We start from the raw sequence: 16,956 nt of genomic DNA on the forward strand, positions 1-16,956 counted from the left end.
ATCAGGCAGCATATTCATAACCGTGTAATAACTTTCCATGATGTGGCTTTCAGAGGCATTAAACTCCTCAGACATCTGGTTCATACAATTTTGTTCATACAAATGTCTCTATATTTTGTGTATATTTTGTGTATATTTAATATATTTCAGTTTCAGTATTTTCTTGTGTTTTTATGTTTACTTTGTTTGCTATCTGTAGAGTGATTACTTGAGCCTCGCCATAAGCATTTCAATACATGAATGTCCTGACATGTTGTGCAAATGACAACCACTCTAAATGACTTCTAATGATAAACTGAATTATCCACCGCAGACCCCACCTCTTAGGTAATGAAACTGTGAAATTAAATTAAGTGCATTTTGGTCTTAATGACACTGTAGGGTTTAATGAATATTTATTTTGTATTTCCATCAATTCTGACAAAGGCAAAATAACAAAGAAAAATAGTTAAAAAGTTTTTGAATAATCAATTACTGCACAAATACTTCAATGCTTGTGATCGTCACTGTCACAGCTCATGCTAGTCCTTCACACTTAGTGTGGTCACATGGTTCTTTATTGGTTTACTTGTTCACTAAAAATGTAGCCTATGTTTAAGCCCCCATGGTCTTTTTATCCATCCACATGGTGTCTTTCTACGACACAGTAAAGCACTATAATGGAGTTAGGTGTCTATACATAGCCTACATATATTTTATACACATTCATATACTGTTGGAAAATTACACAAGCAGAATGTTTTTCCTCATAAACAAATGAGAAAAAAGCTAACACTGTTTAAAGTATAATGGGGATCCTACTTTACACCGACTTCACCCACAGTTAGGACCCTGTGCCACAAGAAAGTAATGACTTGACTCTGTATTAAGTCAATAAATATTAAGAGTAAATGTTCTCCTCAAAATTAAGAGGAAAAAAAAAGAAATCAATAAATGCAGTCAATTGAAAGGGACAAATTTCTTGTGCATAATTATAAACATTGCTTTCAAGATTAGTGATAAAGATCTTCTTTGGTTTTCATTATTGAAGTGGCTTGATTTTGATTTCATTCTGACAAGACTGATTTTATGTAAGTTTACTCGTGAATGACAACTACAAAATTCATGATATTTCATGTGAATGTTAAAAGGACTATGCGAATGTTGGACCTCTTTAGAGTTCTCATAGTTTTCTTTTAGTTGTAGTGGTCTTAACTGCTTTTGTGGGTAATTTTTAAATTCAGACTGGGAACATGATGGGCCTCTTGCCTGGTTTTGTGTATTAAGTACTATATATTAAAGAAGTTACAGTCACAGTTACAGTTTTTTGCTGGAACAGTATGGACTAATATAATGTTTATCGACATGGATATGTTTGTGACAGTAAGAGAATACATCCTTATGTCATTAGGCAAACTGTTATTTCAGACAGTTAGGAGTGGGCTTCTTTTGTCCATATAAGGAGTGCTTTGCCTGTGTTTGAATGTCCTCTTTAAGAGGCTTTTCTCTTACTAGACAGGCCAGATTCTTCTTAATGTGCAACATATTCCTGGCAGGGGTGACCCTTGGACAGGGAGTGTATTTTTGTGTGAAGTAACCAAAGCTAGACATAATCACCCAAGTTGTTATCATTAGTAGAACATCAGGGAAGTCAGAGGCCACTAATAAAAATCATTACCAGCCTGCAAAGTTATCACTTTGCCATATTTGTTGAGAGTATAACATTGTTTAAATGGTGGCAAATGCTAGAAAGCTAACAGAGTAAAAACTTACATAGCTTGTCTATTTGTCTCTTGATAAATATTAAAGGCACTTTACAGTGGAGTAAATCCATCAGTCTGTGAGATTTTGCAAGATATTTTGTGTTCCTGTTGTCTTTGGTCTCTGGTGTCGGTCATCTTCATTGTGTGTTCCCAAGGTTCTTTAGCCTTGACAGGCCATTTTCTTTATTTTTCACTCTAGTACATTCATCAGTTCTGTTGCTTGTTTAGTGACACTGATTTGAATCCTTGAAAAAAAAGTTTTTCTGTTCTCTTGCTTCTCTTAGAATAAACTCAGAAATCCATTTTACAGTATCTCCCACTGTCCCATGGTTGTGTTTGCTTGGTTTTAGCTTTGCGGTCTTTGGTCGTTTTGAGGATTGGTTGCCAGACAGTTTCTCTTTGCTCTCCATGTCTGACATGTCTCAGGCCTTGTGCTGGTCCTCACGGAAAGTGCAGCATCTGACCATAGGATGTCAAGTTGATGCCTAAGCAAGAATCAGGCTGTTCCAGGGCTCACTTTTAGAAGTGGGTGTTCCTGCATGGCCTCCTGGGGAGAGTTTCAGGGATGATGCCCCATGCTGGCTTCCCCATGCTGGAATAGCAGAGACCTGGCAAGAAAAAAACAGTAGTTCTCATCATGTTTAAACTGACAAAACCACAAAATGTGTGACTGCATTAACAGCTAGGATTGGTAGTTGTTGTGTTCTTGGTCAGCTGAGTTTCCATCAGTCAACTATTGTATTTTTTATTTATTTCTTCATGTATGTACAGTATACTGTGCAAAAGTAAGAGACCATCCTTTCATTTGTCTAATTTCCCATCAAAACAGCCATCAAGTTCTAGTTCGTCTGTCAGTGTCAGAAAAAGAGCAGAAAACAGATTTAACAGACAATTAGACAGAAGCCTCATCAACTAAATAGAATATCTTTTTTGTATTTAGTTTATTCACCCTATGCCTTTATTACATCTTTCATGCTTTTCGAGAGGCTGGTTTTCAGTTTTTCTTTTTTTTTTTCCTTTTTTTTATTGTATTTTTTCCAGGGGAGACATTTGAAAGCATGCAATGACAACATACAATTCCATGCACGTGTTAATTTCCAATTATATATATCCTTTCATACACCTTGTAATCTATATCTCTCCATCTTTTTTATCCTTTAAAAAATCTTTTTTTCCCCTTCTTTTTGACATTCTGTAAATGTAAACAAATAACTATATACATTAAAACCTGAGGAGATGCCTTGGGGTTAAAAAAGAAAGGGGACAGGTAAGAAGAAAGGGGGAGGGGGGAAGGGAGGGAGTACTCACTCACATTGCATCTCTACAAACTCTGGTCTTATAGACTTTATATAATTAACCCATTTTAACCAGAATTTAACAAATTTTGTCATCTTCAGTCTAATAGAAAAAGTAATTCTTTCCATTAGATATATTTCATGACCAGGTTTATCCGGTCATCCAGTGTAGGGGGATCAGGAGATGTTTTCAGTTTTTCAAAGAAATTTGCAGATATATTTTTCTTAGTTTAGTTTAGTCTGATCTTAGAATTTAGTTGCATTTTCTGCTGCTTACGATCCAAGTAATCCCAATTACAGACTTAGAATCATCAGTCTGTAAAGACTTGCTCCACACTTCAGATGTCTGGTTTCAGTGTTCTAACTTGAAAGGATGGCCTCTGACTTTTTCACAGTACTTTATTTACTTGTTTATTGAAGTAAATTATAGTTAAACCTGAAGATATTTCTGCAAATGGACCATATAACTGGAACATATAACTATTGAGTCTCTGTATAAGATTAAACATCATTCTGTTTTACTGAACATGTTGTTCACTGGATAATGCAGAGCATGGTAGATGCAACACAAAAAAGTCTTTGAATCGTAAATCAGGTCTTTTAGTCGACTGTGTGTGCATGTTGGTTTACCTGAGTACGTATGTTATGATGGGAATAGAGAGTAGGTGTCTCTGGCTCAGTCTTGATGGGACAGGGCTCTGCTGTAGTGCCACTGGTGCTGGCTGCACCAGAGGGGGTGTGGCCTTCAGTCCCAGGGGTCCCTGTTAATCATATGTTCAGGCAAAAGTTTATTATTATTTGTTCATAATAATATTTATACGTTCTTTATTATATTGTTCATGATCATGTTAATCTCTTTTCCTCTTCAAGACTGCGCACATGTATATTAGAGCATGATTGTCATACCAGGCTTGGACTTGTTGAGGTTTTTGGGTTTGCGCTTGCGAGTCTGAATCCCTTCTTTCTTCATAGCAAGAGGGCGAGGAACCTGCATGGAAAAAGATTTGTATAAAAAACAGATTCACTGTTGCTTTTAATCCTTTGAGTAGTAGACTTATTCATTTATAATTTTTTTTTCCCGACTCTGAAGGTAATAAGTAAGCCAAGTTGGTATGAGAGAGCATGGGGACCTACAGACCTTTAGTGTGTAAGGCAGGGTTAATCAATTCTAGTCATGGAAGACCAGAGTCCAGCACAGTTGGATGATGTCACTGCTCTAACACAGATATGAAATCTAACAATTAAATAAAGATTTCCTTCAAGGATCTGGGACTCTTGCCCTCCATGATCAGAACTGCTGACAAGGATTTAAAAGGTTAAAGGAATAGTTCAACGTTGTCTCCCTTACCAAAAACATAGTCATCCAGCCTAGACATATTTGGTGTCCTAATTTTGCTTCTTTAGTGTTGCAATGAAGATACAAAGCTAATACTGAATAAAGTTAATTGTTTAACTTCATAAAATGCACCGCCAAATTTAACATGACGTTAAGAGCAAATATTGTTGTGGTCACACATTTTCTTATTTATAAATGAGGATTCCTGTCCTGTTTACTGGATAAACATGGTTTAATTTAACCATAACTGTAAGTTAACAGTAAGCTGTACTTGCCAATCAGCATAACTGTTAACAGCACAGTGCTTTTATGAACTTGGAGCACTAATATGGAATTTGAAAAACAAAAATAAGTTTTTGTCAAACACTGAGACTCTTTTGACAGTGGATAGAAGTTCTTGTTACAGTTAATATCACGTTAATTAAGTTGGCTTGAATCACAAAACTTGGTAAGATCACTGTCAAAACAGATGACTCTCTAATGGTTCTTTAGTAAAGACAGTGGTTCTAGATAGAACCATAAACACTCAATGAACCATTTGCATGATTAAATGGTTCTTTGCATGGTGAAATGGTTTCTCAGATTGATGGAGAATGCGTTGTATATGGTTATATATAGAACCTTTTTAAAAAGGGTTTCTATATAGCACCAAAAAGGGTTCTGCTACTGTTACAACATCAAGCTTGTATCAATAGAAGAATCTGTCAATCTGAAGAACGAACAGCCTAACAACACCTTAGCAACCACCTGGGATATCATTATCAACAGCCTAGTAACATCTTGGCAAACAAGATTTTTCTCAGAATTAATAAAGTTCTATCTGTCTACTATGTATCTGATTCTGAGATGTTTGTTTTTCTTTGACATAGCATGTCCACTTTGAAACACAAAAAGCTTTCATTGGGCACTTCACTGAGCAGCTCATCGACCTGTTAGTTTTGATCAGCTTTTACCTAGAACAGAAGTAAAAAAAAACCAAAAACCCCACAACATTAAGGAGATGACCGTGGATGACCGCAACAGACTATATGAATAGGACTTAATTACCATGCTGCACATTTTGCGTGGTGTAGTGTAGTTACTCCACACTTTTATGAACCTGACTTATTTTGGGTGACATACACTCACATTGCTTGTTAGCTACATCAGCCTCACTAAACATGCTGACTGTGAAACATGAATGCACTGTTGGATTCTTGATAATTATGGACTTAAATCTGTATGTGTTGGTGCATAGACATAATTGTCATCCATTTAGGACCTCAAGCCTTTGACTCAATGTGTCCCTGTGCTGGTCATAGTTTAATAATCATTCATCATATTGATTGGGAACATATTGTGGCTCTGTATCTTACCCCGTGCAGTTTCATGTAGAGTCCGCAGGCGTTACAGACAGGCTCTCCCTCTGCGTTTCGTCTCCACAGAGTGGTGGTAGTAGTGTGACAATTAGTGCATGATAAACCCACTCTCCTGGAAGCAGACTGAGTGGGAGTATGTGTGTCAGAGAGAGAGATAGAGATGATTTGTCATTTTCTTGTAGTAGCAGCAGCCGTGCTCCAGTAGCAGAACAGCAGAGTGACAGTTCTACTATACAGACTTCATTCAGAATGGACATCATCCAGTTTTCCAAAGAAATATGTCTTTATGGAATACCATCAGATCTTAATGTCTCTTATTGCACAATCCAGAGAACTTTTTCTGGAACTAATAGTATGTTGTTCTGCAAGACTCTGTTATTCTTATCTGCAGTAATGGCTAAAGGATTAAGCCTTTAGTAGAAATGTAGCAGACTGAGATTTTTGTTGTAGAAATATTTAATTCAGCAAGCAAATAACAGATAGCAGCTTTTGAGAATGAAAGTGGTTTTTGGTTGGGTACAGTGGTAGTTGTAGGTTTTGCAGTGCGTTATACTGTGAATGTTTCCAGTAGATAACCAAACTATTCTCAAACAGATCTCTTTGTCCCTTTCTTTGTCCCATGTTTTATGTAGGGAAGCTGCCTTTCTGGACTTTGCTAACAGCTCTGCTAGTTAGAGAAACTTCTGAGGTGCAAATATAACTGAGCAGTGGTAAATATCAAGCAGCGTTATTAGTGCTGTTGATATTTTTGATTGCTGGTGTGTGACAGTGGTTGTTAAAACATTTCTGTTCAACTGTACATGATTCCAAAATGAGATTTCTTATGATCTAGACATCTCCACAGAACACTCTAGAGGTAATACTATGACATTCATGCTACCTTGTCTGCTTTTCACAATAATACATTTTGTTATTTTGTATATAATAATACTTAATAACAGTGAAGATTTAAACTCTAAAATATAAGGTACTTTTAGATGTCATATTAAATATTTCAAGATTTTGGCAACAGCAATAAGTTATTAAAGGATAAATAATATACTGTAATTGCCAGAATATACTGTAAATACGTTTCTTTTTTAAAATTCTTTTTACATTTACTTTTTTTTTCTTATTTTTCACTATTTGTTTGTAATGAAACTTGTGACTTATAGATGACCGGTATATTAGAATTATTTTATGTATCGTTACTCTCCCAGTTTTTAATTTTTTCCTGCAAGCTTCAAATCCAAAAAAACAGGCATGCTCTTCTCAACAAAATAAGGCTTGGAGCCGAGTTTTATTAAAAATAATTACATTTAATTTGCAGTCACAGTACTGGTCACAATTAAATATTTTCCCCAAATCGTTCAGCCCTACATGAGTAGAATTATCATAACCTCACACACAATGATATTACACTGTTTTCAGCATTTTGTCCATTCAATTCAAAAACCAACAGGTGAAGTGACTTACTAGACAGACTTACCAGTCGTCTCTGTGGTTTGATCAGTGGCCTGTTGATGCCGTTCATCTTGTGATAAAGACCACAAGCATTACACAGGTAATGGCCAGTCCCGTCTCGCCGCCATAGGGGAGTGGACATGGCCCCACAGTTTACACACTCACGACCCTCTGCAAAATCATCAAACAGCTCTGTAAAAAAAGAAAGGCAGAAACACAAAGATTATTGTTTTGTCCATTTTCTGTCCTACATGTTCATGAGCAAACTCCAGCTGAGATCACCTTTCTGGCTGTATACTATAGACCAAGCTGTGCTCTATTCTTTTGACCAGCAGGAGGGGCTATTTCTCATACTTTAGTACCAGGGTCTGCTCGGGGGTCTGCTTTTTCTCAGTTTGAGACAGGTCCTCTCTTGATAAAAAGGCTGCTCTGTATATAGAGCAGAAATTGAGCTAATCTTTATAAATGGAAACATCACACAGAGTCCCTGAGGGGCTCTTAACAGTGTTGCTGAAGGATGGATCAGTATGAACAAACTGGAGAAAAGAGAGGACACTTTCAGTCAGTGTGTTTATTTCCTTATAATCCAAGATTGATGTTTTTTATTTTCTAAGAATATTATTCATGATCTTTCAAGTGACCATTAAATTTGTGTCAGACAAAATTGATGTTAACATACGTTAATCTCTTTGAACACAAGGGCTCTTAACCCTCCCTGTGCTTCTTCATGTCTATAAATACATTATATCTTCCAACATAAATATAGATACTGAACGATTTACATGCCACAAAAGTGTACAACTGCTTATATTAAATATTTTTTAGTTTTATTATATATTTTAGCTTTATTATATCAGAGGGCGGCACAGTGGCACAGTGGATAGTGTTGTTTCCTCATAGCAAGAAGGCCCTGGGCACTTCCTTGGAAAAAAAAATAAAATATTGTATATTTTGCAAAATTAAAAATACAATTATACATTGAAGTGCTAATCAGTGGTGGATAGAAAATAGAAAAAAGTTTTAGTAAATCTTCAGGAACCAAATGTCTCATAGACATCATATAAACCACTTAAAAAAAGAATTGAACTGACTTTTTAAAAAAATTCTGAGGATGTAAATCGTTAAGATGTAAATAAAACAATTTTGATTGTTTTGATGTGGGATGGTTCATTATAGAGAAACTTAGATTCAGCCCAGATTTTCTTTACAGTGGTGGTGATAGGAACCAGGGCTCATGATGTTTACAGTGCAAATATAGCCATTTTATTTACTGTCCAAAATGACCAATAAACCTGCATGTGTCTTTGTAATGTTCATAATAGTAAAATAGTGGTAACTCTGTAAAAACTGTTTTCTTTAGGGACTATTTTGCCTTACAATGCCCTGCAGGTACCTTTCTAACTAGCATATACAGTATCTGAAAATAGATTTTAAGCCACTCCATCATTGCACTGTTGTAAAACAATGTCTCAGACAACAGGCAATGTATCTGTAACTATTTCAACTTTTCGTGATGTAGCTTTTTAGAAGCATTAAACACTTCAGACGTTTAAATCTCTGAACTCTGCTTCTGAAAATTTTCTAGAAGGATACATTTCATATCAAACCGCTCTCAATGAGTCTGTACCTTAATGGTGAATAATGCAGAGATTTTAAAACATCTGAGGAACTTCCCTTTAAGAAATCTAATTTGTTTATTAAAATGTTTTTGTCAAGTAAAACTGAAAGACTGACTAGGTTTACAAAGTTTCTGCACACAGCTAAAAAATTGAAGGTAATATATGTTTTTCAATATATAACACTAAAAGTGCAGAAAAAGTGGCTGCATACCAGAAAGGTTGAACTAAGCATTCAATACTCCAGAAACAATCAGCCTAATTAAATGGGAATTTTACAACTTTTAAATTAAACTTAAATTATTATTTTTTTTAATTCTGCCTACTTAGATAATTAAGATTTAAACAAAGTCAGTCAGAGTGGTTTGATGGAAAATGTGCCATTCTAGTGCAAATTACTGTCTCCGAAGTGTTCACAGCAGTGGTCATAGGAAGAGTTTAATGCCTCCAAAGGCTACCTCACAAGTTATTACACAAAATTGTTCTGAGTATTCTGGCTGATGTCTGAGGAAGCATACTTGCTCGGTTTTATGATAGTTTTAAGAAGAGATTTTGTCCAAAAACATGTGTTTTTGAACATATTCATAGTGGAAGGCATTATAAGGCAAAAGTGTACCCAAAGAAAATGTTTTTAAGATTTACCACAATTTACCATTATCAACACTATATATAAAAACTCTGAAGACATTGCTGGTTCGTGAACCCTGGTTCCTATCACCACCGCTGTAAAGAATCAGCACGTTTCTACTCAACAAATTATTTTATATCAAATTACTCTGGAACTTCCCTTTAACCTGAATGGTAAAGTTCCTTATGGATCAAAGGATTGTAATCTGAAAGGTCTCTTTTTCTCTTCTGAGTCTCTGTAAGGAATTTGGATGTTGCTGAACTGGAGACAGACAATGGCCTCTTCCCAAGGTTCACAGAAACATTGCTACGGCTCTAACCTTGAGACTTGCGAGAGCCAGTTGGCACGTGTGAGAAGAACAATGAACAAAAGAGCACTGACACTGTGAGTACTGTTTTCTTCAACCTCGGGCGCCAGCAGCCACCTATCATACAAACAAGCGGTTGCATCCAGTAAGTTGCAAGCAGTAGACCGGACTAAATCCGATTTATCGCACAGCATGAGTCAGATTCTGTTTTCATCCAGACTAAGAAAGCAGGCTATAGAAAATGATTCCTGTGTGGCAATTATAGAATTCCATAATACAGAGTTATGAGGAGATACACTAAAAGTTTATAACCTGTCAAAATATTTAGACTAGCTGATTGATCATGGAAACAAAGTTCACTGGAAATACATGAAAGGTTGTGTGTTGAAAAATGACATGATGGCTTCAGGAAGCTGAAAGGTTTAACTTAACGTTAATCAGGCAACCTGATTAGCTTTGGAGATCAGCAACAATCTTATAGATTTTCGAGTGCTGTCTTGCATTACCAAGTAAAAATAATACCAATATCAATTTATTCTGCCATTTTCATTCAGGTTTCACTAATGATCTGGTCAGGCCCAATAACAAGTAACCATTCCTCTATTTCTTTCATATAATACCAGGAATTCTTCCCAGCAGTGGTGATAGGAACTGAAGTACTTAATACCTCTAAAAGCTACATCACAGTAGTCTACTATACAAAATGGCTACAAATACATTACCAGATTATTAATGCGTTGTTTTGCAACAGTTTTTAAAAGATAGGGTTTTCACTTATATTTTTATAACATATTTATTTACCAATTTTTTTTTTGTTTTTGTTTTACCATTATCAGCATTATGTATAAAACTCAAAGACGTGCAGATTCATTGGTAATTTTGGACAGTAAACAAGTGTTGTGACACTTGGTTCCTATCACCATCACTGTAAAGAAAATTCAGTTTGGCAAGTTTGTCTAGAATAGCACATTTCACATCCGACCACTCTAACATTTGAATTATGCAGAGATGTTTAAAAAATTGGTGAAATTCCCCCTTAAAGTAGAGAGTTATTGTGACTCTCTGGAAATCTGTGATTGACAACATATGCAAAGATAAAGTAAATGATTACATTTTTTATATATTTTTATTGGATTCTGTCCAACACCTACAAACTTGGCCACAAAAACCAATACTCCCTTGCCAGTACAATTTGCTGACCAGAGGCTTTAAATTGGCACAGAGATTAACTCATGCATTCTACATTTGCTCTGAACATGTGGCCTAATTATAGAATATCAATCACACTGATCAATCTTAACCGACACTGGCAATGTGTCAGATAGACCATAGACCAAGAGAAACGCTGACACATAGGCTGGTCACACCCTTTATTACTTCATTACTTACTGCAGAATATATAATATTAGCCTATATAGCAATACCTAAAGACTTGAAAAAAGTATGCATTTATTCAATCCATGACAGTGTCCTTTGATACACCATCACAGATTATGTTGTTCAAGTTCAATGGTGGTAAAATAAATAATTATAGCTGATTTTTTCTGGGGTAACAAGAACCTATTCTGAACTTTTTCTGGTATACATTACAGCCCTCAATTGTGAGTTCTTTTTACCACTGTTTTTAATGACTTTAAGTGCTGTATATTGAATGGTTTTACTTTTAATTTCACTTCTTTTGTTTTAAACAGTGCTATTTTATGTATTATGCAACAGTTACACAATAATATTCTCTCCACACTGCTTAGCGATCCTAAGAGCAAGGTTAGAATTTGATGGCCCCAAAGCTTAGAAGTTAACACCAAGAAAAAAACTCAAGCGCATGCAAGCCATCTCCATTCTCTTTCTTTCCTGCTGACATGGTCATTATTAGCACGCTCAAAGTCCACTCTGTGTCCTGTACCCCACTGATAGCGAGCTGATATTTGGGTAACCACCTCCAAACTCACCTGATACTGTAGCCCTGCAGGCCAGAAACATGCAGGCCCATAGCCCACAATGCAATGCTGCATTCAGTGGCCAATATCAGGACTTTACCGTTAGATAACAGATGGGTAATATTTAAGCCAGCATTATTCTGCTTATTCAGGTGTTGGGGAGATTGGTCCAACATTTTGTGATCACGCCTGCACTTTACAAATGTTTTATATCGTGGTCACTTCTAAACTAATGGACAGGACTACTTTTGGATAAAGGACACAGCCCACTGAGTTCTTATAGCACCCTAGAGCTATAATAATAGCTAATGATCTGATACTTTAAGTTCATCAAACTGATTTCTCACTTGCTTTTCTTAATCCACATGCTTTACTGTTAGACAGTCATGGAAATGTTTAAGCCTGCATTGAAGCGTAAAATATATTTATTAGTATTTTCTGCATCTTTCAATCATTGAGATGTAAAAAAAGATTTTAATGTGATGTGGTTCACTGTAGAGAAGCTTAACGACCACAACACAAATATACAGCCATATTATTTAGGACCCAAAGCGACAGGTAAACCTACACGTGTCTTCTGAATGTTATCTTGATGTTAAAATAGTAGTTAAAAAAATATTTTGGTACTATTTTCATTACAACGCCCAGTATGTACCTCTCTGCCACGAATGGCTTCTTAAAAAACGTTTTAACACAAAACTTTGTCTCAGAACTATCGTAAAACAATGTCTCAGGCATCAGACAATGTACTCGGAACCATTTTGTGTAATAGATTTTTTGAGGTAGCTTTTAGACGTTTCGGACGTCTGGTTCCCATCACCCACACCGTGAACAATTCTGAGTCGGTAAGTTTCTTAAGAGTGACACATTTCAAGTCAACTCACACTGAATGACTTTATTTACGTCTAAACGATTGAATTATGCAGAAATTTTAAAAACTGGTGAAGTTCCCTTTAAGAACGTAAAGTGAAGTGTAAAGACGATTCAGCTTCTTTTTGGTTTAGGCATAAAAGGTCCAGGATAGGAACGTACTCAGCTGGTGATCTATACCAGCATGATTTCATTAACCCGCTATCGAAATGCTTTTGTGGTTACATGAACGGTATTCGTCTCTGATTAGCAGGAAGAGTCAAGAAGCTAAAACGTTTAGAGAAAAGATTAAACAGCCAGCGAGTCTCCTCCTCTTACCTATCATAGTGTTATTACTTGATCAATAGCCTACCGTTTAGAATACTAGTTCCACAGTCTTCTTAATCAATTACGGATCATATCATTTCGATTTTGTCGTTTAACCGCGAAAGACGGTTTTTTTTTACTAGTAGCTCTTTTTTATTATGCATGGACTTAAACTGCGCCTTTACGCATTTACAGTGTAGTCTTTAATTTGTGGTTGTGCAGAGCGTGTAGTTTGAAAACTGTTCTCTTCGTCTTGCATTTTACTTTTACAAAATCAGAGATCAATAAAGCGGGAAGTACGTGGACGATTATAGTAGGTCAACATGCAGTTCCTCAGCATGATCACCTGGCTGTCGACTACACCCAGGATAAGGGCATCAAATCAAAAGTAAAAGTCTGGAACCTGGACTTACATCTTACAGCTTCTATTTAATTATATCTAATATTAGATAAAGATTTAACCGTGAACTCCACAGTAATGTGGGAAGCTTGAAGTGAAAGTCATTAAACAATAGGATAATACTGGACAGTGTACATTCTTCTAAACAGTGAACAGTGATGTGACAAATACAGTACCATTAATCACCAAAAAAGATTAGCCTTCTTAAATAATAACATACATATGTACACACATATATTCATACAGTCGTATGCAAAAGTTTTAACACCCCTGGTCAGATGACATGTTTTGATGACTTTCTAAATAAAAATATAAGGCATACTCTACAGAGAACAAAAGGTTAAATGTGACATTTTCTGCAAATTGTATTGGACATTTACTGTTACTTTGCTGAATTTAGCATATTTGAAAAAATATATATTAAATGTGCCATAATTTTTGCTCCGGTTACATTTATGTTGTATTTTTTCCGCTATGCTATGGTCAAAGCAAATAAACAGTAATTGTGTATTAAAATGTACAGAAGTGTGTTCTCTGTTGAGGATATGCACTTAAGTGCGTTTTCACTTTGAACGTCAACAAAACGTCCTTTTTGGCATAAGACTGTACACACACACATGCATGCATAATAATTAATAAATAAAATGATATATGAATTTATAAATATATAACAAAGTTATAATAGTCGCTTTTATAAACTGTCACTTGTAGTTCTGTTTTTTTTTATATTTCTATTATTATTATTATCACTTAGTGCGGGTAAATGACTTTTTCCTCAGAACTTGCCGCTTTAATCATGAAATCTCGTTAATATTTGCCGCTAAATTCATTAAACTAATGCGAATCTGCACTTTTTTTCAAATATTAAACAGCATAATGATTATGAGTAGCATGGCCAGGCAAACACAGAGTATAACTAAAATCAGCTCTACAGTCACGTGCGCCTTTCGTCTTGCATTACAGCTATTCTTCATCACAGCATGATATGTTTACTTTTGGCACACGTGAGCAAATCTGAAGAATTGTAAGGCTTAACTTCGGACCATTAAAGCCCGATAAACAGCAGTAAATTCTCACCTATTGACTGTATGATCACTTACAAACAGCCAGTATTCGACTGTAGTTAAATGTCGATAGCTTCGTATAACTCGGATCCAGTAATGTACCAGAAAACAGGTACACTAAAAACAATGCAAGATGAAGCCACTTAAACTCGTTTCATAGTCTTAAATCTAAATGTTCAAATTGGGATGTACAATCGCAACATGATCGTGTGGAGTAAACAGCAGTAAATCCTCTCCAGTTTGTCTATAAGATGACACAAAACCACCACATGATCATGTCAAATAACGACATTTATCTTTTTGTCTGTATAATCACCAGGGTCCGTCTATTGAATATAACCATCTTACTGTAACAACCATTACGACTACAATCATTTCTGGAATCTATATATGAGGTCACCTAACAAATAATAAGGCTTATGCTGAAAGATTAGCTTAACCAAAAAGCAACTGCGTTAAAAGACGAGATCAAAAGCAGCGTATTCGTGTGACTCAATCACGATCTGATCACGTCCACAAAGAACAGGCAAATTTCAAATCTTCTGATCACCCTAATCACTCACGAAGGCAAAGTTAAAACAAAGTTAAATGAAAACCTACGATTTGTTGCACAAACAAGTCCTTACTCGCGTTTGACGCACAATCACATTATAACAATGTTGAGTTACGTTGGTAAAATGTTTTAAGTGTTTTTATTAAAATAACGCACTCCACACAAGATCAAAGGCAAGATCAAAACACTTTAAATTTCAGATTAAAATCGTGTGCAATATTATATAGAATTATAATTCTATATAGATTATTTAAAATCATGTAATTAAATATATTTCTTTATAGAGTATATAGAATTGTGACATGATATAGAGTTGGATCAGTTGTGAAATGCTGAGATAAAATAATACACGAGATAAGAAAATACTAAACTCTTAAATTATAACCGCAATAGATGTGTTCATGTCTATTTCGATCAGTAAGAGATTCTTTGTATGCTGTAAAGTTATGCTCTATGCTTAAAAACTTCTTGCCTACACTGTAAAAAGTGCACAGGGCAGGAGTTGAACTGGGTTGTTTTTAAGGCTTGAATTGATACAAAGTATTGCTTTTGTCCATGTAAACTAAAATTTTGCTTAACATTATTTAATTCAAAGTATTTATTAATTTGAACTGAGGAAGCTTTTTTAGTGTGCAAAAATTTGCGCATGCAGTCACGTGCAATCCGGACGCAATCCTGTCCAACAACTGCAGTAAATTCTCACCTACATTGACCCGTATCAGCCTGCCATGATCACGTTCTGAAGCTCTTACCCAGGTTCGGGTGTCTGGCGACGGCGCTCTGGCCTCCGGACTGTAGGCCGTGAAGCACGGAGCTGTCGAAGTGGGACGCGGCCCACGTGCCCCCCATGCCGGGACTCACGTACGCGGGATAGGCACTCGGGTGGTAGGAGGCCCCGAGGCCGCGCGCACCGCTCCCTGGGATGCCAGCCGGACTCTCGCGCGCGCCACCCACCCCGGAGCCGAGCGCTGGGCTGGTGGAGAAGGCGAAGCGCGGGGAGACGGGCGGCGCGTGCGCCGAGTTGACCGAGCCGCCGGTGCTGTAGGAGGAGGATGTGGAGGAGGAAGAAGGCACGGGCTCCTGCGCCCAGGCTGAGTGCGCGGAGGAGGCGCTATGCTGGGGAGCCCCGTGCGCCTGCAGGTAGGGCAGCGCCGGGAGCATGGCGGGCACGCGCGGGCTCGGCACGTACACCGGCGACGTGGCGGCGGGCGCGGCTGAGGGCAGGAAACTCGCCTCGTAGGACGTAGCGGCGTGGTGGTGGCTCGCGCTCATGGCTAAACCCTGATACATGGCGCGCGAGGCCGCGAGAGCGGGAGCTGCTGCCGTTAGGGTGCGGGAGAGCGCAGAACGCCCCTCAGCGAGAGCATGGCGAGCCCACTGAGCTTCAGAGAAAACCCACACCTGGATCAGGAGGAGGAGGAGGAGAGAGAGAGAGAGAGAGAGAGAGACAAAGAGAGAGTAGAGCGGGGACGGAGGGGGAGTGAGCTAAGCTGAGTGGAGAAACGTGGAGAATCTCTCTTTCTCTCTTTCTCTCTCTCTCTCTCTCTCTCTCTCTCTCTCTCTCTCACTCACTCTTACTCTAATTTCTCCGCCTCAATTAAATCTATTACTCCATATTTTAATTTATTTTCAAAATATGTGAATTATAATATTCTACCACTAAATCAAATTATGTTACTTACACTGCTACATTCTCCACAGTACTGCCACAAAAAAATGTTCGTGATTTAATTGTCAAGTGGTTTCAGACAAAGAAAATATGTCGCACCAACACAATTGCTTTCTTTACTTGTTTTGACATTTATTATTATGTTCAGAGACACAACCATTTGATACATTTTAATCATGTCAATTCAAAGCACTGTAGGCTGTGTGTTTTCAGTGTATAGAGTTAATCGGCTGGTTAATAATGTCTTCAGTCTGTGGTTTCTCTGCCTGTGTGATATTAAGGCTGCGGTTATTTGGATTAGCTAAACGTAGCTCGGCCAATCACACAGAGGATTAGTAAAAGCACTTGTTTTGTGGCTTTTGTTGACATTTAGATGACAAAGACTCAATGAAACTTGTGCTTCAATTTTGTTTGCGAGGGAGAAAGTAAAAA

At 37.0% G+C, this 16,956-nt stretch overlaps 1 protein-coding gene across 1 annotated transcript; it reads right to left on the minus strand.

Moving 5' to 3' along the window:
- Positions 1–366: 366 nt before the first annotated feature.
- Positions 367–16,244, minus strand: gata4 (GATA binding protein 4). Its single transcript, XM_036582292.1, has 6 exons — positions 15,608–16,244; positions 7,200–7,366; positions 5,729–5,854; positions 3,944–4,025; positions 3,668–3,798; positions 367–2,350 (listed from the first exon to the last, which is right to left on the minus strand). Exons 1-6 carry the CDS (start codon positions 16,143–16,145, stop codon positions 2,228–2,230), a joined length of 1,167 nt encoding a protein of 388 aa, XP_036438185.1. The 5' UTR covers positions 16,146–16,244; the 3' UTR covers positions 367–2,227.
- Positions 16,245–16,956: the final 712 nt, after the last annotated feature.

This window comes from Colossoma macropomum, unplaced genomic scaffold (assembly GCF_904425465.1).
Source record: "Colossoma macropomum unplaced genomic scaffold, Colossoma_macropomum, whole genome shotgun sequence".
Lineage (NCBI taxonomy): Eukaryota > Metazoa > Chordata > Actinopteri > Characiformes > Serrasalmidae > Colossoma > Colossoma macropomum.